We start from the raw sequence: 23,078 nt of genomic DNA, 5'->3' as shown, positions 1-23,078 counted from the left end.
CTCTCCTGTCTCACACCTCGAATTGCTACTTGCTGTCTCCACTTGGAAGTCTAACAGGCATCTCAAAGTTAACACATCCACACCTGAACTCCTCATCTTTCTCTCCAGACCTGCTCCTACAACAGTCTTACTTTCCTCCATAAAAAACAAAAAACAAACAAAAAAAACTTCACACCTGTAATCACAGCAGTTTTGGAAGTGGAGGCAGGGGGATTCCTTGAGCCCAGAAGTTCAAGACCTGGGCAACATAGCAAGGCCCCTTCTCTACAAAAAAAGTTTAAAAATTAGCTGGGCATGATGTTGTGCATGTGCAGTCCTAGCTACTTGGGAGGCAGGAAGATTGCTTGAGCCTGGGAGTTGGAGGCTGCAGTGAGCTATGATAATACCATTGCACTCTAGCCTGAGTGATAGAGCAGGACATTCTCTCTCTCTCTCTCTCTCTCTCTCTCTCTCTCTCTCTCTCTCTCTCTCTCTCTCTCTCACACACACACACACACACACACACACAAATAATCAAAAAACTCCATTCTTTGGTTGCTCAGACCAAAAATCTGGGATTCATTTTTGGTTCCCCTTTTTCCCTCGTACCCCACATCCAATCCTTCAGCACACACTATTGGCTTTATATTTCGAATATGTTCTGAGTACAACCATGTTTTCCCATCACATACTCCTAATCATCATCGCCTCACACCTAGTGCTATTGTCTGAATGCTTGTGTCCCCCCCAAGATTTACATGTTGAAACCCAACCCCTGAGGTGATGGTATTACAGGTGGGGCCTTTGGGGGGTGATTGTGTCATGAGGGTGGAGTCCCTGTGAATGGGATTCATGCCCTTATGAAAGAAGATTGAGGGAGCCCTTTTGCCCCTTCTGCCATATGCAAACGCAGCAACAAGGTACCATCTATGAGGAACAGGGCCTCACCAGACACTGAATCTGCCAGCACCTTGATCTTGGACTTCTCAGCCTCCAGAACCGTGAGAAATAAATGTCTGTTGTTTACAAATTATCCACTCTAAGGTATAGCAGCAGGAATAGACTAAGACACCTACGTATTGCAACAGAGTCACAACTATTCTCTCTGCCCCTGCCATTGCTCCCCTTTTATGTCCATAGAACCATCTTAGCATGTGATAAAGTCCATGTCAGTCCTCTGCACAAAGCCTTCTAGGGGCTCCCATCTTACTTAGAATAAAATCCAAAGTACTTGGCCAAAGTACAGGCCTCCCCTGACCTGCCCACAATTCCTCTGATTGCTCCCATCTGCGTCCCCCACCACCTTGCTCACTCTGATCTAGCCACTCAGCCCCCATCTGCCCTTCATGAAGTTCCTCTGACCAGCTAGCACCCTCGGTCTTGGGCCTGTGCATTAGCAGTGCCTCTACTGGGTGCACTCTTCCCTGGGGCATCTGGGTGGATCTCTCCCTCATTTCTTTCAGGTCTCTGCAAGAATGTCATCTCATCAGAGAGGACATCTCTGACCAACCCATCTAAAATAGCATTCTTGTATCACTCTTTGTCACTTTACCTTGCTTTATATTTCTGCATAGCAATGATCACAACTTGGTATCTGTTTATACCCTGTACAAGAGCAGGAATTACCTGGTTTTTTGATTGCTTGTCCCCAGTGCCTAGAAAAATACAGACATATAGTAAGCATCTGATAAACATTAGAATGATCAGCAAGGTGATTAACTGGGACTATGATCACATAGCATTTTGAGGTGACTCAAAGTGGCCAACTGTGACAGCCAATTTCTTAAGGAAGTCTTTTGTATTATACTTCAGAATGTGAAAGACATCTTGGGGAAAGCCTCATGTGTTCAGCTACACTCATAGACTTACTCATGATATAAGATTTTTGGAAATAGAGCATCCTAACAGGCTTTATAAAAGAATGACAACATCCACCCAGAAAGATTTCTAAGAGAAATGTAGAAAGACAGTGCTCATTACTGCTTTCTGAGGACTGAAACAGTATGAAGGCTTGTCCCTGAGTCAAAGTAGCATAGAATATTCTGTATTTGCTTGTTCTTACCTAAGAATCTGAAGATACAATCCTGGGCTGGAGCTTTCTAAAGTCCGCATTGACCTTGACACGTGCCAAAACAAAATGAATTAATTATATTTTATAAATCTTTTAAAGTAGGACTATTTAAAGTATAGTAACTCTCATTAGAAAAAGTTTGTTTGAAATCTTTGGAAAACAAAGGCACCATTTTTTTGACTCTTTAATAGTTAGAAATGCTTAGAGATAAGCATAGTATTTAAAACTTGGGGATGCATAAAATCGTATTCAACAGCATTTTTAGACAAGGCATTAAGAATACTTTAAAGTGTTTGTCTACTGCATTAATTTTAATTATACTCCACTGGACTCACAATGCTTTAAAATAATTTATAAAATGCCCCCAAGATCTTTTATTAATCATAATAGAAGCACCACCAAATTCAAAAGCTAATGTTTCTAACTAGGTAGCATCAGCTTGCCTACGAGCACCCTCTTCTGTTTCAAGAGTGTACTGCAAATTACATTTCATGAAATTTACAATTCTGGGTAGCACGAAGGGGGCTTCTCAGGAAAATGTCAACACACAATCATATTGTTTAAATAAGCCACCCTTCCCTCTGAAGTTTGGAAGGCTGTGCCGATGCAGATACATGAAGGGGAAGTAGCACACCTCACAAGTGTAATGGTGAGTCGCCCTTCTTCCCCAGGAAGTCTCATGGAACTAACTTTAATCTTTTAAAACATGAGGAAATTAATCTAATCAGTTTTCATTTTATTTATAAGTGGAACCTAATTTTAAAGGCACAATATTACCTGCAGCTTTTATATATGATTTTTTTTTACCTAACTATTTGCTTCCTGACTAGCAATACTATCTTGCTTTAAAAATTAATTACAGTCAAATTCATATTTCAATGCCAGTTTTAAGCCGGAACTTACTCATACACTTGTAAAGAGACAAATCCTGTTTCATATGACCCAGGGAAATATGCAGGTAATTAGGTTGAGCCCCATGAAATTGCCATCAAGCATGGTGGATATTGGCAGCTGCATGTGGTTCAACTGAATACACAATAGCCATATGTTTTAGGACCCTGGATAAGGGCACCAAAGCATCCTTGAAATAGAGTAGCTGCAGAGAATGGGGAGGGTTTAGGAGAGACAACATCAAAATCTACCTTGTGTCTCCACAAAGGGGGAAGGGCAGTATAGCTAGAATTGAAACAAAACAGGAAAGAATTGATTGATGGGATTTTGAGGAATGTTGTTACTAATATTGTCAGTTTATGTCATTAATCCTTTTGTTGTTCCTGAAGAACTAGAGGCAAGCCTTGTTAATGCCAGCAGTGGCTAAAACACTGCTTAATGATCTGGCCTCTATGAAGTGCTGTTGCAGTTTTGAAATACTAATTTTAATAGCTAAATAAAAATTTAATTTCGATATGAGGCTATTTCCTATAAAAAGTGGGGTGGAGAGGTTGTTAGGTTGTTTTTCTTAATCAGCACTGATTTATCTTCATTTCTATTATAGCCCTCCTTCACACTCTCCCTTCCCCATCCACATACTCACCTGAAATAAATTCTGTACAATTATGTAAAACTAATTTTCTAAACTTCAAAAACTTTGCCTTTAAATGCACATTAATTCTAAAGTACTACTGTACAAGTTGCCAATGTTTGAAAATTCCATGGAATTCTCCTGTGGACAAAGTTTCTCCTGTTATCAGGAAAAATTGTGAAAGACTTTGAACAGTAGAAGTCCTGTCTAGCTCGTTCATCCAGGGTATCAACACCTTTCATTGTCTTTGAGTTATTTTACAACTCTGTAAGTTGTAGAAAACTGATAATCATCACATGATCCTTGTCCAGAGAAATACAAATTAATCGTGTTAGGGTATGAGGAATTATTGACTACTGTCCTGTACATAGATCCATTTTGCATCTATCTGCAAACTTCTTTCAGTCTTCTTTACTTCCTATATATGTCTCTGCTCTTTGAAGAATTCTCCTTGGAAGTGGTTATAACACCTTACCAGTTCCCTCATTAGTTAATGAGTTAAATAAAATCTTGTGCACATAGTCATCTCATATCTTCATGAGTCATGATCATACCTTATTTTTAAAATCATCCTTTATAACATCATCAACTATAGTTTGATAGTGTCATTTTTCCAGGATATGCCATGTTCACTGACTCCTTAATAGTGAAGCTATGTACATATGCCTGACAGAGAGTCAATTGTTTAAGGTTATTGAAATTGATTTCATACCTTGAAAAATATTGCCCCAGGCCTTGCAAAAGAAGATATAAATCTACAGCAAGAATCATTTGAAATACATCTTTAATTTTAGAAAAATCAATATGTAATCTACAAAATATTTTGTTACATGATTATTAAGGCTCAATCTGTTTCATATTTTTATTGACAGGACATAAAATCATATTTAGAGAAAAACATTATAACAGTCATTGTTAAGGAAGACCTCCCAACTGAACTTATAATAAATGGGGCTGTATCATAAGCACAGATCCAGAATGAAGGGAACTAAATCCTAGAACAGTCTAATATATACAACAGGTAGAAAATTTCAGCCTTTATTTATGTGCTAGAAAGTATTCTTTTTTCATACCTTTGTTAATGGATAAACTGTTGTAATTCCCATAGAAAAAGAAAATGTCCTTAAATTCAGATCTGCACAGTTGATCATGTAATGATCAACCCAGGAATTCATTTACACAGTTAATATGATCCCGTAACTGGAAAGGTGATCGTACCAAAACAATTACAGCAGAATAACTAGTCATGAAGTGGTAAATTACATGGAAATATGCTAATTTGACTCCAAATTGGTCAAACTCATAAAGGAGTGATTGAAATTAAAATGCTAGAAAAGAAGTATTCCCTCCTTGACTCCCTTTCTTTCTCCCTTCCCTCCCTCCAAAGTAGGAGTTTTTGGAAGATCACTATTCTGGCAAAGGAGATTCTACTTCTCAATTTGTAAGTCTAAATGGATCCTACCTGATTTTTCACTTAGAGCTCTGTAGTCACATTTGACCTCCTGCCATAACTGAGGTCAGAAGAACTGTATTAAAAAGTCTCCCCTCTCTACCCAGAATGTTAATTTAACACTAAGTAATGAATATTTAAGGATCCTAATAGATGTGCAAATTAACAATTATGCAGTAGCCCCCTGCTGTTAATGCTATCAACCTTGGCTGCAGAAACTCCATTTGAGCTCTCAGTCTTTTGTTATTATATTTTCAACACTGAATCCTGAGATGCTCCTGAAGGCTGGGTGGCTTATGAGTAAATGACCCTAGCAGGGAGGTACCCACAGATACTAGTCAACGTGTGAAACATGAGGGGCAATTAACGGAGCACTTGGCTGAATTTATTTTGAGGTGTAAATATTCATTAAGTTCATCTGAATCAGATTGTGAGTTCTTTATGGGCAGGATGCCTTAAAACACATCCAGAAAGGAATGACAGTCATTAACCCAGCTCACTTCACTGGGACTGTGGTGCAGCTTCAGACTCAGCCCGCCTCCGTGTGGGTTCTGAGCAGATTGAAGTCACTCCAGAGTGTGCCCACACCAGATGATAAGGAAAGATGGTGGAATTTTTTAAAAATGACATACACACACAGATTTGCCCTCCTATACATCAACAGTGAATCTCAAGCATATGATATTATGAGCAATGCATCAAGTGAAGTTAAAAAGAGCAATACCAATTCATTTTAACCAGCAACTTTTGCATTCCTCTCCCTTTACAGTAAAATAATGAAAAGCAATAAAATCTGCTGATGGATACAGACCACCCATAAATGTTTGTTTTAATCTGTTTTTTAGACAGATTTAAATGAGTGTAATACAACATTAAATAAAACGTATGAAATAAACTCCGTAGGCCAACAAATAAATGTTGTTTGGAAGAACATTATATCAGTTTTGACTCAAAACAAATCTGGCAAATAGAGAAAAATATCTCCTAATTACATCTGAGATTCAACATAAATTGAAGGTGTATTAATACCACATGGAGGAGTTTGTTTTTCAGACTAAAAAATACCTAGAATATAGACTTCATAAATTTTAAGATTCTGAATTTCATTGTAAATACTAAAAGGAGATTAAAAGCAGCGTTATAATTGCTAATGCCATTGACTTTTCATTAGGAACCAAACTATTATAGTCATTTACCTGACTTTGAAGAATAAAAATGTTGCCTCTTAGAAATCTAGGTAAAACAATATAGCATTTTTCACTTTGCTCATCTTTTAAAGAAAAATACTCTAAGCAGAATTAGCATAAAATAGCAAGATCGCAGAACTAGGATAAAATAATCATACTACTGTTTAGACTTCTATCAAGAGAGGCTTGTGTTCATTACAACTAACACTTTATCAAAACACATTTTTAGAGTCTGTACTTTTGGAAAACAACATTCACACACTTAAAAAATTCATCTTTAATGTACATAAATATTTTAACTAGTGTCCAATACTCAGATTCCATTTTGAAAAAAATCCTGCCAAGCAAAAGGAAATACATCTTAGTGACTTTGTACTAAAATATGCATGCCAACAGGAATAGCTTCTTTGCAGCACACACCAGAATACAAACTTATTTTGAAAATGATAATACAGTGGGGGAAAGACAGGTACCAAACACAGCCAATAATTGCTCAACAATGTGGTAAGAGGACAGGAAGATAAATAATTCAGAACTGCAGATACTTCCAGATCTCCGTTTTTAGCTTGTGGTTTCAACATCACTCTACACCTGGCCACATTTCAGAAGCAAGCAAGAGAGAAAATGGAGTATTTTGGTGAATGTCTCCTTTGATTGCCTTACCCTCTACTACAGGTGCTAGCACAGCAAGAAGAGATAGGAATAGTAAACATGGCACCTAAGTAATCCAGGGTGCGACAGAATCGCCCACTGAGTACTCAAAAATCAAAAGCCCTTTGGCCAAACGGGGCTGCCAGGTCATACAACAAATAACAGTGCCTTTGAGTTTGCGTTTCAGTGGAAAGCAAAACATCACACAAATTATAGACACATTGTAGATCAAACCCCTAGGGCAAAAACACATCAAAAGCATAAAACACAAATTGTTTGGTTTTAGGTCTACACTTCTCTAAACACAGCCAGTGGACCTGTCCTAAGCCCACTGTTCAGATGTCATTTCCACTATACAGTAGCAGACCCTGGTGTGCTTTCTGTGAATTATGTATTTGACAAGGGGGTCGTCATCATTTACTCTTGCCACTCCTACTGAGTTACACAGTCACCAACTTTATCTGGATCTTCTCCATCGGTTTTAATCCACTTCTTTTCTATTTCAACCTGTTATGCAAAAGCAAAACATGGGCAGTATTAGCAAATGCAACACAAAACTCACTTCTCTTCAGTCTTATGTCATATGTGAGGACTGTTGCCACCTCACTGTTTGGACATAAACATAGCCCCCCACCCTCCTGTAGTAGCCCCCAAGCGAGGATCTCTGCTCTCCTGAGGCCAACACAGCCCTCCCAAATCCACCCCTCCAGGGCCAACACAGCCCTCCCAAATCCACCCCTCCAGGGCCAGCACAGCCCTCCCAAATCCATCCCTCCAGGGCCAAAGGTCGAAGAGGACTGAAACTCTCTTCACCTCTGAGTCAAACATAGCTTCTGTAAAATCTACACAGAATACATATATTGATAAGACATTTACAGATCTGGCTAGACACGGGATCAATTCCCCCGAGTATTATATATCCAGCCACTGTCTTGCCTGAGATTTATAACACACTCAAAATTAGCTAACTAACTAAAACAAACCAGTTTACAAACTAGTAAACCAGCTGGGCCAAACCTTCTGTCTTCCCTTCACATCATTTCTGTCTCAGCTCAAATGTAACCTCCTCATGGAGGTCCTCCAGGACTCCTCTAGATAAAAAGCTGTCACTCTCTATCCTGTTGCCTTATTTTATTCTCTTCTTAGAATTTGTGGGCTACGCATCGTAGTTCACGCCTGTAATCCGTGTACTTTAGGAGGCTGAGGTGGGAGGATTGCTTGAGGCTAACAGTTCCAGACCAGACTGAGGAACATATAGAGACCCCCTTCTCTGCAAAAAAGTTTTTAAAAAATTAACCACGCATAGTGGCGCATGCCTATAGCCCCAGCAACTTGGGAGGCTGAGGCAGGAGGATCTCTTGAGCCCAGGAGTTTGAGGTTACAGTGAGCCATGATTGCTCCACTGCCTTCCACATTCCAGCCTGGGCAACAGAGCAAGACCCTGTCTCAAAAAACAAAAAAAACAAACAAAAAAAAAATGTCATTTGTTGAAATTATATTATTTATTTGTTTACTAATTGTTTTTTGTTTCCTCCTCATAGAAGGTATACTCCATGAGGACAGGGACCTTGATTCTCTGTTCACTGCTGCGTCCACACATGCAAAGCAGTACCTGGCACTTTGGAACTGCTCGACAGACACTTTTTTTTTTTTTTCCAGACAGAGTCTCGCTTTGTTGCCCAGGCTAGAGTGAGTGCCGTGGCGTCTGCCTAGCTCACAGCAACCTCAAACTCCTGCGGTCAAGCAATCCTCCTGCCTCAGCCTCCCGAGTAGCTGGGACTACAGGCATGCACCACCATGCCCAGCTAATTTTTTCTATAAGTTTTTCTATATATTAGTTGGCCAATTAATTTCTTTATAGTAGAGATGGGGTCTCGCTCTTGCTCAGGCTGGTTTCGAACTCCTGACCTCGAGCAATCCGCCTGCCTCGGCCTCCCAGAGTGCTAGGATTACAAGCATGAGCCACTGTGCCCAGCCAACAGACACTTATTAAATGGAAAAAAACATTTTGAAGCTGCCACCAGGTGCAGATAAACTTGTAAATACTATTTAAGCTGAAGGTACTTTGGTAATTTTGAGTTGTCCACTAAAGCTACATGAAACTGGCATCTTCTGTGAATAGGAGAATCAGAACAAATGCAGTCTCCATGTGTGCTTTACTCACGTCTCAGTGCCATATAATACTTAGATACCCAGTGTTATAGGTCAGGTTCCCCAAGAAGCAGATTCTTAAGATGGAGATTTGTGTGCAGAGCGTTCACTGGGCAGTGCTGTTGGGGTCAACACCCAGGGAGGAATGAAGCAGGGAAGGGAGCAGAAGGGGCAGAGGGAGAAGCTGGGCTGCAAGGCAGTGGAAACCAAGGCTTCACCAATGCCCTTGCCCAGGAAGAGCTGAAGCTGGGCTGGCCCTGCAGTTAGCCCAGGTTGAGGCAAAGGGGCCTTTACACCCCTGCACCTACCCGTCACTGGACACAAGCTGACTCAGGAAGGGGGCATGGCCTCAGGCAGGGCAGCTGTCTTCAGCTGGGGCAATTCCCAGCTGCTAGGGGAATAAGTCCTTCAGCTGAAGGGGCTGCACAGAACTGCATGTACCCATCAGTACTTTTATCAATAGAAAGACGTCACTGACCCAAACATGTCGACTTCTAAACAGACGAGCCAAAATAAAGAAAAATCCTATAGTACAGGAGCATTGGTTGGTATTAATGAAATCTTATATAATATCACTATTATTAAAAATCACTATTTTTAATAGGAATAAATGAGTACAAAATCAGAATGGTATTGATCATAGCTGAGAGTCAAGCAACACAGATTTTAAAATGCTATTAAAAAGTATAAAATGTCATTCATGTGAAAGCTAAAAAACAAACATGCAAATTCTAAACTGAACCACCTGTTTGTTATGTGCTATTTAATTTTGGTGCATTTTTAAATACTTTCTAGTTAGAAAAAAAATACTCTTGAACAAACCAGCAACCTATGTCACCATTTCATGATACTATGGGAAATATGTGGCAGAGGTTATCCATGTATCTACTAACCTTGAAGATAAGAAGGAAAAACAAATTTAGAAACAGATGTAAGCGCATGCGGCTCTTTAATTCATCTGGCCCAAGAATGCAGAAGAGTTGAGGGTGAGCATTTAAAACTGTTGTCATAGAGTCACTCAGCATTTCTAAGAGTTCTCCAAATATTCCACAAGATACTGACAGGCATTCTACATACACATACCCACACAGACAAGATTCCATAGCCAGTGAGTTGGGAAAAACTGGGTTAAGTAAGTATAACAAGTTTCATTATTGCAGGACTTCTCAGAGCCTTCATCTAACATTAACTTAATGTATGGCATTCCCCAACTTAGTCTTTTCTTAGGTTATTATATGGGACAGATGTTTCACAGAACACATTTTGGGAAACAATGTTCTAACATCATAATTTTTATTGTGAATATGCTTCTAAAATATTAATTTTTTTAATGTTCTGTTTTTTCATGGAAACCTGAATTATTAGGTGTCCCAACATTCTCTAGAATGATGGGGAAGAGCTAAGCTCAATGGTGACCACCAAGTTTCCATAGCTGAGCTCCTGCCTAGGTGAAATGTCATCATACGCACGCACATACACAGTCATATAAGAGGGCAAAGCAAATATTTAAAGCCGAATCAGGGCACAGTTCTGGAAGCCCCAACTGGCACCAGGGGCTCTGAGAGGTACCTGGACGTTGTAGCAAGCTCGCTGTTGAACATGTTTCTGGGGCTGGACGTCACTCTCCACCCCCAGAGACCCGACCGCAGTCCTTGAGGCACAGGTGTCAAGCATTGAAAACTGAACAGTAGCAAATGGATACCAATCAGAGGGAATTTCTTGGTCTGATCCAAGTTCTAGTTTGTATGACAGACAATGGGGATGGTCAGGACCTTGAAAAAAAAAATCAAACAGTCAAAAGCATTTCAATGGCAACTGAACATTTCTCCTAAGCATAAAAGGCACTCGTTTCTCTCCTTAATAAGCAATTTCATTAACACTATGGCAGTGAGAATTCCAGTTAAGCAACATACCATCAAAATCTACCATTTTGCACTAACTGGGGGAAAGCTATCTGCAATTTTAAGTACTAGCTTTAAAAGAAGTATGACTTTATTACTATATATATGCATAGATTAACTCCTAAAGATGTTTTTAATTAGAAATAGTACTAAGTTTTCTTTAATTAAAAGATAGGAGTAATATTTATATTCAACATACTTATTTTGCTACAGTGTGCTTAGGTCTTGTAGAAAACACTTTCTCTTAAATAGACTGAGTAAGCTCTTACAATAATTCTTTTTTTTTTTTTTTTTTTTTTTTTTGAGACAGAGTCTCACTTTGTTGCCCAGGCTAGAGTGAGTGCCATGGCATCAGCCTAGCTCACAGCAACCTCAATCTCCTGGGCTCAAGCAATCCTACTGCCTCAGCCTCCCAAGTAGCTGGGACTACAGGCATGTGCCACCACGCCCGGTTAATTTTTTCTATATATGTATTAGTTGGCAAATTAATTTCTTTCTATTTATAGTAGAGACGGGGTCTCGCTCTTGCTCAGGCTGGTTTTGAACTCCTGACCTCGAGCAATCCGCCCGCCTCGGCCTCCCAGAGTGCTAGGATTACAGGCGTGAGCCACCGCGCCCGGCCAATAATTCTTAATTTATTCATTTTCTTACCACTCTATTTATAATGTGAAAGTAAACTTCAGCCCAAATTAGGTCATATTATTGAAAAAATCTGATTTTTAAAAGTTGGTGAAATTTCATTACATTTCAGAAAATATTCCAGGCCAACAATTTTTTTCAGTAGAACAGATTATTTTTCACTACTGTAATTCTCACTTATCCTTCCAAAACACTTTGACTGGAACAGATGTACGATGTAGAAATGGGCATATTGGCCTTCAATATTTCAATCTAATATTTATTTTCACTCAATTCAATTTGTCATTTATTGAGCATCAACACTATGCCAGGCTGGGCTCTATGCCAGACCCAAGGATATTAGATATACTCAAAGATTTTAGATGGGGGTCATATAGTGAGTGTGTGTGTTTGTGTGTGTGTGTGTGTTATAATGGAATGAAAAAATATTTTCACTGTAACCACTGTAGCAACTTTACAAATGTTCTGTGATTCTGTTGCTTTGTTCATAACATTTACATATCCAATGCAGCTGTCTTTACTGAAATAAACGTACAAGATAACAGTAATTTCAAAAGCCAGATTAAATTACTGTACCACCAACATAGCTGGAGAAAGAACATTGCTATCAGAACATAGCTTTAGGCACAAAAACAAGAGTTTAAAGGATTTTACTTAATTCTTAAAAGATAAATTGCCTTTCATTCCTTACACCCGGTTTCTTGTAGAGAGACTAATAGAATTCTAAGGCTATAAAAGGCCTTGAAATGTCATCAATCAATTAACCAACTGATGCTCATTATCTATCTCCACATTTACAGCTAGGGTAGGACAACAGTGGCCTTCCAGGTACTCTACACACCCCAGAGCACCGCAGGCAAGTGATAACTTCATTCACATCCACACATACCCAGAGACACCCCACACTCCATTACTCTTTCTGTCTGGAGTGAGGATATAGTACATTCATTTACACTTAACTCAGGCCCTCTTCAGTCCCGTTATGGCAAAGTGGCTAAAAACACAAACACTAGACCCAGATTGCCCAGAGTCCAATCTCAGCTCTGCTACTTATAGCTAGGTCATCCTAGACAAGTTGCTTATCCAAGTCTCAGTTCATCCATCTTAAAATAAGGGCAATGATGATAACCCAAACCTTATAAAGTTATCAGGATTAGACAGTTGATACACAATAAAGCACTGGGTCAGTAGTACTGGATAGTAGTGTAGATGGGCTGAACATACACTATTACTTTGCAAAGTGCTATTCAATTATACATCCAGTATTATTATTTAATTACTTTAACTTTGCTAATAAAGAGGATGAATTCTATATGCTTAGAGTTGAAAATGATATTGGAAGTGATCCGATATGCACCTTTTATAGGAACAAACATGTTCTCCGAAGTTTTGCAATGAAAATTGGAGGAAAAAAAATTAAACCTGAGTTGAAGATCTAGTATTCCAAAAATGTTAGAAACAAAACATTTCTACCAGCTTGTCTTAAAAACTGGTAAAAGATCAAAGAGAGGATTATTTTTCCACAAAGAAAAAAAATGATTTATTCTGTTGAGTTGCTTTGTCAGCTTTTTTATCCGCATAAAAAGCAGTTAGACCAAATTCACAAATTGATTTGGTGGAGGCAAATGGCGCAGAAAAACAGAACAGAAACACCAGGAGGCTTTAGTTTTGCGGGAGAACAAACATAAAGTACAAAATAACCTGTCCTCTAGGGAAAAAGTGACACCACTATTTTTTAAAAAATCGTATCTCAATGATTCTGTTGGTAAGAGAAAACAGAATTCTGATCTTATGCTTCTAACATGCAGAATTATGGTCTTAATCAAGAGTTGCTACGTTTTTGTGCCTTTTATTTTTCAGTCACTTTTAAATTGGGGATAAAGTGAACTAGGTATTTTCCCAAATCCATTCCTATTCAAAAGCACGATATGCACACAGCCTAGCATTACCCCTGCAACACTGGAACTTAATTTCATGTGAATGTAGGGTCCCAAAGGTTGCTGTGGATGGTTACCTGCATTCTCTGAAAGTGGCACCTCCAAGCCTTTCAGAAAGGAAAGATAGAGGATTGGGCCATCACAAAGGACCTAGGGCTGCCCAAGTGTTCAGGGGACCCAAGTTCAAACATACCAGTGTGTGGAAGGTTTTTACTGTCTACCTGTTTGAAAGAGGGCTCAGGAGCAAGCAGTCACCCTGGATAAGATTTGTGGGCGCTAAAGACCTACATGAAGCCTCCACTCTATTAACTAGCTGGAAAACAGGTACTCACAGTGAACACAGACTAACAGGTGTTGAGACGCTGCTAAACCCAGTGCAGTTGAGTGGCCTTTTCTGGCATTCCGCACCACCAGCGCTAAAACGATTTCTACCATGACTGGGAAACCAGTAGTGTTATCAGGCACTAAACGTCTTATTTCGGAACTCACTTAATCTTCTGAACAGCAAAGTACAAATATAAAATAGCTTTAAAAGAGAGCATTTTTCCTTTCAAGTTTTCTGGCGTATTCTGCCTGGCTTTTGGAAACTCTAAATACTCTACAGTGTTTAATTACACAGTCCCTCTTCAGATGTTGAGCCCCATAAGAACAAGTATCATATCTGTCTCTAGCACAATGTCTGACAGATTTGAGGCTTAACACGTATTTGTCAAATTCATGAATAAATGAATTAGATGAAATTTGTGTTATGTCGATGCTGACCACTAGGGGGCAATCTCGGGCTTTGGTAATTATTCTCTCACCCTAACTCCTTTTCTTGGGACCAGGAATGCAAATCATAAAATCTTCCTAGCTCTCGTTGATATTCAGTCCTTCTTGAACCAAAATATCACATATATAAAAGTGAACTGTTGAGGGGTAAAGGGTATGAATGGTAGGAGGATGACACAGGTGGAAGAGAAGAGAACCAGTATGCTGATGACAGAAGGCAAAGAAAAAGAGAAAAACTGGGAAGTTAGAGATGGATATAGGTGTTAATTGACCCTCCACCACTTCCATCCCCCTTTCTAATTCTATGCCACAGGTATACCTCCTTTGGCTAACCTGCGTCCTCCTTTGTCCTCAATTCTCTTTCTCCCCCTCCCCCAACAAAACCTAAGCTCCTCTGTTGTCACTCAAACATGAATTTGAATGAAATCTAGGAGCTACTGCCCCAAGCCAAGCTTTTTTTTTTTTTTTTTTTTTTTTTTTCACTGTATGGCTGTTTCCAGAACCAAGCCAAGCTTTGTTGTGAAATGAAAGGCAGGGGCACTGTTGAAGGAACATTACCGCCTGTGTTCCGCAGGCCAGCAGCATTGGCATCACCTGAGCACTGGTTAGAACCACAACGTCCTGGGTCCTTACCTGCTGACTCAGAATCTACATTTTAACAAGGTGACTCAAGGTCTGGCAAAAGTTTGAGAAAGATTTGCTCCCTGCCCCAGCCTTGCTCCTTCCGTGCCACTTCTCAGGAGAGAAATCAGGTAGTACAACACCCGGCTCCCTCCCACCTTCAGCATCGCCCTCCCCAGCCCATAGTGAAGCAGCCTTAGGACAGAGCCCTGTGAGCCCAGAAATGTCCCCAGCCCGGCTTGGGGCTGTGCCCTGCCCTGTGGGCTCCACCCCACACAGCCCCATTGCCTTTTCCCTGGGCCTTCTCTTTGCCCACAGACTCCATCTCAACAAAGCTGCCTTGGTCCCAAAGGATTGATTCAGTGAATTATCACCATATAATTGAAATACTTATGAAACATTGTTCTGCGTGGGCCTTGTGGTATGACAGTCTTCCAAGAATAATTCATGAAGGCCAAGATCCAGTCCAACCAGCCTCTCTGGGAATGTCCATTCTTGTAATTGTTCTTGGTGAGCTCAACGGCCAGTAACTGCTGGTGGGAGGGCGATAACAGAGCTCTAAAAGACACGGGGACACACGGAGCGGAGAGGAACGATGTCTGCCTAGGGACCATCACAGGCTTCACAGGAGAGCGACCAGGCAGTTCTCAATCCTGGCTGCCTGGGAGAGGCTTTACAAACACCGGGACCTGGGCCTCACCCCCAGAAGAGAGTCTGACTGGTAGGCCATGGGACCTAAACATGGGTAGTTTTTGAGGCTTTAATGATTCTAACATGCAGCCAGGGCTGGGAAATAGATTTTAAAAGGATGGGTAAGAAGAGGATGTTGTCTCAGCTGTCTCCGCTAACGGCACCATTGCCCACTACTTGCCAAAGCCAGAGCACCTGACCCATCCCATCCCCGCCCTTTCCCTCATGCCCATAGCCTGTCATTGTCTTGGGGACACCTCCTCTGAATTTCCTCATCCATCCCTCACCTCCCACTGCCACCGCCCTTGCTCGGCACCTCTCACCTCCTCCCAGCCTGTGGCTATCATCCTGAATCTCTCTCCCACGCTGCCCTGCCCTTCAGAAACAAGGTATGATTCTGTCACAGTCATGCCTGAAAACACCCTGAGGCCCTGCAGACAAATTCCACAGCCACAGCCTGCTCACAAGGCCTTCACACGCTGGTTTCTTCCCCCACTACTCTCTCAGTCCCAAAATGTAGGGAGCATCTGCCACCTGCATGCCTGGGGCTCTGCCGTTTCTGTCCCTGATGGAACCCTGCTGATTCTCCCATGCCAGACTTGACCATCAACTCTGCAGCAAAGCCCTCCCTGGGACCCAGGTAGTTTACACCCCTGTCTCTGGGATCCCTGTATGTTTGTACAGGCCTGGAACAGAGCACTTTTCCACAGTGCATTTGGATAGATGCTTCTGGATTTGTCTCATCTACTCTAGACCCTTAAGTTTCTGGAGAGCAGGGATCATGTTTGTGTCTGTATCTTCCAAGCACCTGGCACAGAGCCTATACCTAGAAAAAATGTAGTGGGTATTTGTGGAGTGAATGAGTGAGCCCTCTTCTCAACAAATTCTTGTTGATTGAATTCAGTTCACTACACCATTAACTCTGGGAAAATGCAGTGTTATAAACAGGATCATTTTCACAAGAAGCTTTATACATTGCTCCACTTACAAAATCAGAAAAGGTGATTGGTATTTCTCAGTTTGAAGAGTAAGTGAGGTTGCCCTGGCCAGGTCTCCTTCAGGGCCTCCGAGAGCATCCGCATTCCAACCTTTCTTTCCCTTTTTGCTTAGCAAAATAAAAGCCAATATCCTGATTTTGTTGAACCCCTCTAAGCTAAAAGTAGCACAAATAACTTTTAGAACAGATCATTTGGAACCTTGCACTCAAGATCTCAAAACTCATTTTCATGGCATGAAGATAGTCTGCAGATGCTTATACTCGCCTCCCCAGCCAAGTGACAGATGAAGGCAGGAAACGTTATCTCTGTGGATTATGTCATGGGAGATGTGGATGTTCCCACCGCACTGGAGCTGACCAGGGGTGCTGTCGGAGGCCATCCTTTATGACCGTTCTGCACTTTGTGACCATCACCACTTTGCCCTGCCCTGAGCCTGAGCTACCCTCACTACTGTGGGTGCAGAACACAACTCATGGGAGTCATGAGAACACTGTGGGGCAGATCTTTGTATTAATGAAGAAGACTGTGGGTGTCAGGGAGGACCACAGTGTAGGGACTTCCCTTCTGCCCGGGGTCTGTGGCTCCTCAGCCCACCAGGCCTGTGTCTCTCACCTGCTGGACTCTGTCCGTAGCTCAAGCTCCAATCAGCTGACAGATGTGAAGTCAGCAAACTGCTAGTCATAGACAAGGTGGTCCTGTGGCCCTCAGTGTACGCTCCATGCCTCAAGTCCACTGTAGTCGGGGGCTTACTCTTGCCACTCTAGAACATGACAGTGTTCCTCACCCTGGCTATATCACATTAGGTTCACCTGGGGAGCTCTTAAAACATGGCCCCTTCCCCAGAGATCCCAGTTTAATTGGCATGGAGTGGAGCCTGAACATCAAGATTATCCAAAAACTGTGAGCCTATTTTAATATACAGTCAGTTTTGAAAAATACTCCTATAAGGCCATCCCAAATAAAAATGCTTCCTCCAAAGTCCACAGCTTGGGGGGGCCTAAGAGGAGCTTAAATTTCCCTGAACAACTAAAGCAGCTGTGAGTTATTTGGAAACAGGAACCAGATCTCATTCCTCTTTATCCCCAGCACTTGATGGGGCTCTCGGTATACAGTAAGTGCTCGTAAAGGATTGGTTGAATAAATAAATACATGCATCAACTCAGATCCCCCAAATCTGCCCCCAATTTACCTCCTGCTAGACAAAACTCAACCAAAACAGGGAACAACTCTAATTTCAAATTTTGCTATTTTACTTTATTATGCCCACCACCAACTTACTATTCTAAAAGAAATGTGGTACTAGAACAGTCTCTTCAAAGTTCTGAACTCCTAGATTGTTTTCTTAGCAAAATTTTAGAAAAAATTAACTTATTTTTAACACTTAGGTTGTGTCTACTCAATTCTAAAACAACCAGCTGAGATGGTCAAATGGGTCATTCAGTCAAAGAAATCACTTTGATTAAAAATAAGACAGTCGGCCGGGTAGTGGCTCATGCCTATAATCTACCTGTAACCCTAGTGCTCACTTGAGCTCAGGAGTTTGAGACCAGCCTGAGCAAGAGTGAGACCCCATCTCTACTAAAAATAGAAAAAACTAGCCAAGCATGATGGTGCTTGCCTGGAGTCCCAGCAACTTGGGACACTGAGGCAGGAGGATCACTTGAGCCCAGGAGTTCAAGGTTTCTGTGAGCTAGGCTGACACCAAAGCACTCTAGCCTGGGCAACAGAGTGAGACTCTGTCTCAAAGAAAGAAAAATTAAAAAAATAAAAGGCGAGCAAGAGGCAAAAACCTAAGGAGGAAATGGTACTGGCTGAGAATACAAAAAAGCTCAGATATATTCATGGGTGACAGATCTTTAAGGGGTAATTAGGGAATCTAATCTATGTTAACAATACTTTTAAGAACTGAGGTTGATGGGTTAATCTCAAGAAGCTCAACCACAAGTGTCTACAAATTTTTCCTCAGTGCCACCAACCACAACAGATTCCCAGGATGGTGTTTCTTATAATATTAAAAACATGTAAAAAGTTAAACTTATGTGGTAGAAATAGGTGCAAGAGGAAACAAACAAACCAGCTGTTTGGCTTAATGTTCCCTCTCCCACCTGTCTAAGTATGTGTGGCCTCAGCTAACAAGTCACCATCTGTCTCTGCCTGGTTTCAATCCAAGAAGGAGAAGCTGAAAACATTTAAGCTGTTTCCCATGAAAATCAAACTGGGGTGTTGAATATTTACTTGAATTTTTGTCTGGAAGCCGGTCTATCTTCCATACCACCGCCTGGTAGGCACTCTCATATTTTGCTGACCCCACAGTGACCTGAATGACAGGTTCAGATTCAGGCTCATGGAAACTCCCCAGACATGCCCGGCGGTTCATTTTAGCTTTTAGGGACTTCTGCCTTTGGAGGTTCATGGTCCAGAGGGCCTTGATCCACTGTGATGGGACAGGAAAGTGTATCATTACATTGTCACAGGACCTCAAGGAACCAGTGTGGGATGGCCGCTGAGCCAACGGGGCCATGTTGACGAAGGCCTGAAGTTCCACATATGCGCCCTGGACAACCACTATAGACTTCACAGAAAAGGGGAGGTCGTCCTCGTGATACAAAGTCTTAAAACGCATCAGCTCAAACCGGCAGGCATCCAGGGGTACAAACTTGATGATTCTTGACTGCTCAAATTCTTGTGCTTTCACACACTTGTGAAAGTGGTAGTCGAGAATATCAATCCCCTTCTTTTCTGGGTCTTTTTCAAAATAGCATGCATCTCGCTTCTGCAGCTCAAGGTCATTCAGGGTTAAAAAGCATTCCATGTTCCCATTCAGGAAGCAGAGGCACCAGATTTGGGTCATCACAGCACTTTCAACCAATTTTCCTTCTTCTTTTGTGACTTTACCCCAAAAGTTATCCACAATTTCCAAGGAAATTTCTTGCTCCTCGTAGTTCTTTTTTGGTTTTGAAATAGCTGGCAGCTTCACCAGCTCCTCCTCCACAGTAGTCAGAAAGTCGAGGAAGTCGTGGTACTCTGTGGACCCTAACTTCAGCATCTGTTCTATGTCTGGCTCATGAGCTACTTCTGTCTTCGAGTGGTATTTCCTTTTTTCTGTGTAAGACACATGTTCGATCTTCACGGTGTGGATTTTTCCTGCCACACTAAAGTTCTCAACTTTGGGTTCAGAAAGCCTGCAATGTGGATCAAGCTGTAACTCTTTAAATGGTTTCTCTAAGCCCTGCTCATAATACATTTGCAAAATTCCTCCAGGTAAAACTTTCAGAAAAATTGGTCCCCACTGCCGGGAAGACATCATGTTCTTCTTCTCAGGGATTCTCAGCATGAAAGACCATCCAGCTTTTGGCTGACTCCTGAAGAGCGCTTGGGGGACAAAGGAAGGGACAGTGTCTTCAGCACACAGACATTGCATAGACAGGTTTCCAAGTGGGTCTTGGTTCTCAGCTGACTGTAGATGTTCAAGCTTCTCACAGATATAGTTGAGTGAACATTTATTTAGACTTTTTTGATCAATTGGTATCTCCTTGTCTCTCGATGAGAATATCTTTCTGCCTCCTGGGGGCTCAAAGGTAAACTGGGAAGCACTGCCTTCATCTTTCCAAAATGGACTTGAAAAAGCCCAGTCCTCCCGAAAATATTGAAACTGGGGAGCATCACCACTTTGAAACCCTTGGCTTTCAGCCTGGTGAGGGCTGATTTCATCTGGAAGACCAGTACATGAGTGGTCACTGGGTAAGAAAGCATGGGATAAGCAGGTAGGTTTAGTAGGCGGTAAGGAGGAACCTACTCCTGGTGGTGTGAGTGGGCTGTTTGAAGATGATTCTGGAATAGGATAAAGCACATGAGTCCCTGCTTTGGGGATGCCAGGAATACCCGGGAAGTCTTTGGTAGGTGTAGAAAGAGGAGAGTTACTTGGAGGTCCTGGACTGAAGTAAAAGTCTACAATGGGAGAGGAGAGAGGGGTGCTGCTGGTAGAGGAAGATCCACTGGGAAATTCCTTGAGGCCAGAAAGGTTCAGCTTAAGTCCATTTGGTCTACAGACACCTTGATTCTCCAAAGGCAAATTCTTTGACTTTTGAGAAGACTGGAAAGCGGGATCATCATCAAAGGTGACCCAGTTGCCTGGGTTTGTGGAGCACATGTTTGGGATCAGATTGTGGTCTTGTCAAGGAATCAAATATGTTGGCTCTGTTAAAGAAGAAAGAGAAAATAAGAATATAAAATGAAGGGAAAAACAAGATACTAAAAGTCTTTAGTTCTGAAAGATACTTGGATTTAAAAGCATTCAGATATATAGATTAACTGAGTTCAAAGAAAAGCTTAAAAACTCAACCCTTTTGATGGCTGAGTGGATAAAAAAAAAAAAAGAAAACAAGACCCAACTACATGCTGTCTTCAAGAGACTCAGTTTAGATTTAAGGACACACATAGGCTGAAAATGAAAGGATGGAAAGTAATTCCTTGCAAATGGATCCCAAAAGGACCAGAGGTGGCCATATTTATATCAGACAAAATAAACTTTAAGTCAAAAACTGTCACAAGAAACAAAGAAGGACATTATAAATAATAAAAGGGTTAATTCACCAGGAAGATATAATAATTATAAATATATGTGAACCCAACATCAGAGCACCCAACCAAATATATGAAGCAAACACTGACAGAACTGAAGGAAGAAATAAATACCCATACAATAATAGTATGAGATTTTAATACCTTACTTTCAATAATAGAATATCAAGAGAGAGAAGACCAATAAAGAAACAGAAGACTTGAACAACACCATAGACCACATGGCCCAGCCATATATGTACAGAACATTCCACCTAACAGCAGCAGAACATATATTCTTCCCAAGTGCACAAAGAACAAGTCTGAACAGATTTAAGAAGATTGAAATCATAAAAGTATCTTTTCTAACCATGGTGGAATAAAACTAGAAATCAATAGCAGAATGAAAACTGAAAAATTCCCAAATATGTGAAATTTAAACAAAATACGCTTGAACAACCAATGAGTCAAAGAAAAAATAAAAAAGCAAATTAGAAGATACCTTGAGATAAATGAAAATGAAAACACAGCACACCAAAACTTATGAGATGCCGAAAAAACAGTACAAGAGAAGTTTATAGTTGAGTGAACATTTATTTAGGCTTTTTTGCCTAAAAGCCTAAAAGAAGAAAGACCTCAAAAAAAAAAAAAACCTAACCTTATACTTTAAGGAACTAGAAAAAGAAAAATGAACCAAGCCAAGTTAGCAGAAGGAAAGAAATAATAAAGACTAGAGTAAAAATAAATGAAAGAGAGATAGAAAAACAATAGAAAAAAATCAATGAAACTGAGAGTCATTACAACTGATGCCACAGAAATAAAAAGGATTATAAGGGACTACCATGAATAATTACATATCAACAAATTGGATAACTTAGAAGAAATGGATAAATTCCTAGAAACATAGAATCTACCAAGACTGAACATTAAAAAAATAGAAAATAGGAACAGATCTATAACTAGTAAAGAGATTGAATTAGTAATCAAAAACCTACAACAAGGAAAAGCCCAGGACCATCCTGGGTTCACAGCTGAATTCTACCAAACATTCAAAGAATTAACATTAATTCTTTTCAAACTCTTCGAAAAAACTGAAGAGGAGGGAAAACTTCTAAACTCATTTTATAAAGCCAGCATCACCCAGATCAAAGCCATACAAAGACACTACAAGAAAAGAAAACTACAGGCCAATATCCCCCAATCAATATAAATGCAAAAATCTTCAACAAAACAATAACAAACAAAATTCAACAGCACATTAAAAGATTCCTATACCATGAGCAAGTGGGATTTATCCCTGGAATGCAAGTATGGTTCAATATATGTAAATCAATCAATGTGATACACTATGTTAGCAGAATAAGAAAGAAAATTCATTAAACTATCTCAATAGATACAGAAAAAGCATTTGAAAAATTCAGCATCCTTTCATGACAAAAAAACACTTAACAAACTATGAATAAAAGGAAATTACTTCAACATAATTTCCATATATGAAAAGCCCACAGCTAACATCATACTTAATGGTGAAAGCCTGAAAGATTTTCTCTAAGATTAGAAACAAGGCAAGGATGCCCACTCCCGCCATTTCCAACATAGTACTGGAATTCCTAGCTAAGGAAATTAGGCAATAAAAAAATAAATAAATAAAAGGCATCCAAATAAAAAAGAAAGAAGTAAAAGTATCTCTGTTACAGATGACACAATCTTATATGTAGAAAATCCTAACACACACATACACAAATCTGTTAGGACTAATAAGTAAATTCAGCAAAGTTGTAAGATATAAATCAACATATAAAAATCAGTTTTTTTCTATACACTAACAAAAAATTAATCAAAAAAGGAAATTAAGACAACAATCCCATTTATAATAACACCAAAAAGAATAAAATACTTAGGAATAAACATAAGCCAGAAGGCAAAAGACTTATACATTGAGAACTGCAA

The 23,078-nt window shown here is 40.4% G+C and overlaps 1 protein-coding gene across 2 annotated transcripts in view; it reads right to left on the bottom strand.

Annotated features, from left to right (window-relative positions):
• Window positions 1–4,422: 4,422 nt before the first annotated feature.
• STON1 (stonin 1) overlaps window positions 4,423–23,078 on the bottom strand; it is a 51,136-nt gene continuing 32,480 nt past the window's right edge. For both annotated transcript variants that reach the window (XM_012755397.3, XM_076000725.1), the window contains 3 exons: window positions 18,804–20,765; window positions 10,581–10,783; window positions 4,423–7,367 (listed from right to left, as the gene is read on the bottom strand). In XM_012755397.3, coding sequence (XP_012610851.2) covers window positions 7,293–7,367; window positions 10,581–10,783; window positions 18,804–20,718 — 2,193 coding nt within the window. In that variant the 5' untranslated portion in view covers window positions 20,719–20,765 and the 3' untranslated portion in view covers window positions 4,423–7,292. The remainder of the gene's footprint in view (window positions 7,368–10,580; window positions 10,784–18,803; window positions 20,766–23,078) is intronic.

Source organism: Microcebus murinus, chromosome 3 (assembly GCF_040939455.1).
Source record: "Microcebus murinus isolate Inina chromosome 3, M.murinus_Inina_mat1.0, whole genome shotgun sequence".
Classification (NCBI taxonomy): Eukaryota; Metazoa; Chordata; class Mammalia; order Primates; family Cheirogaleidae; genus Microcebus; species Microcebus murinus.
The sequence above is the reverse complement of the archived record's forward strand: the minus strand, read 5'-3'. Positions and strand labels throughout refer to the sequence as shown.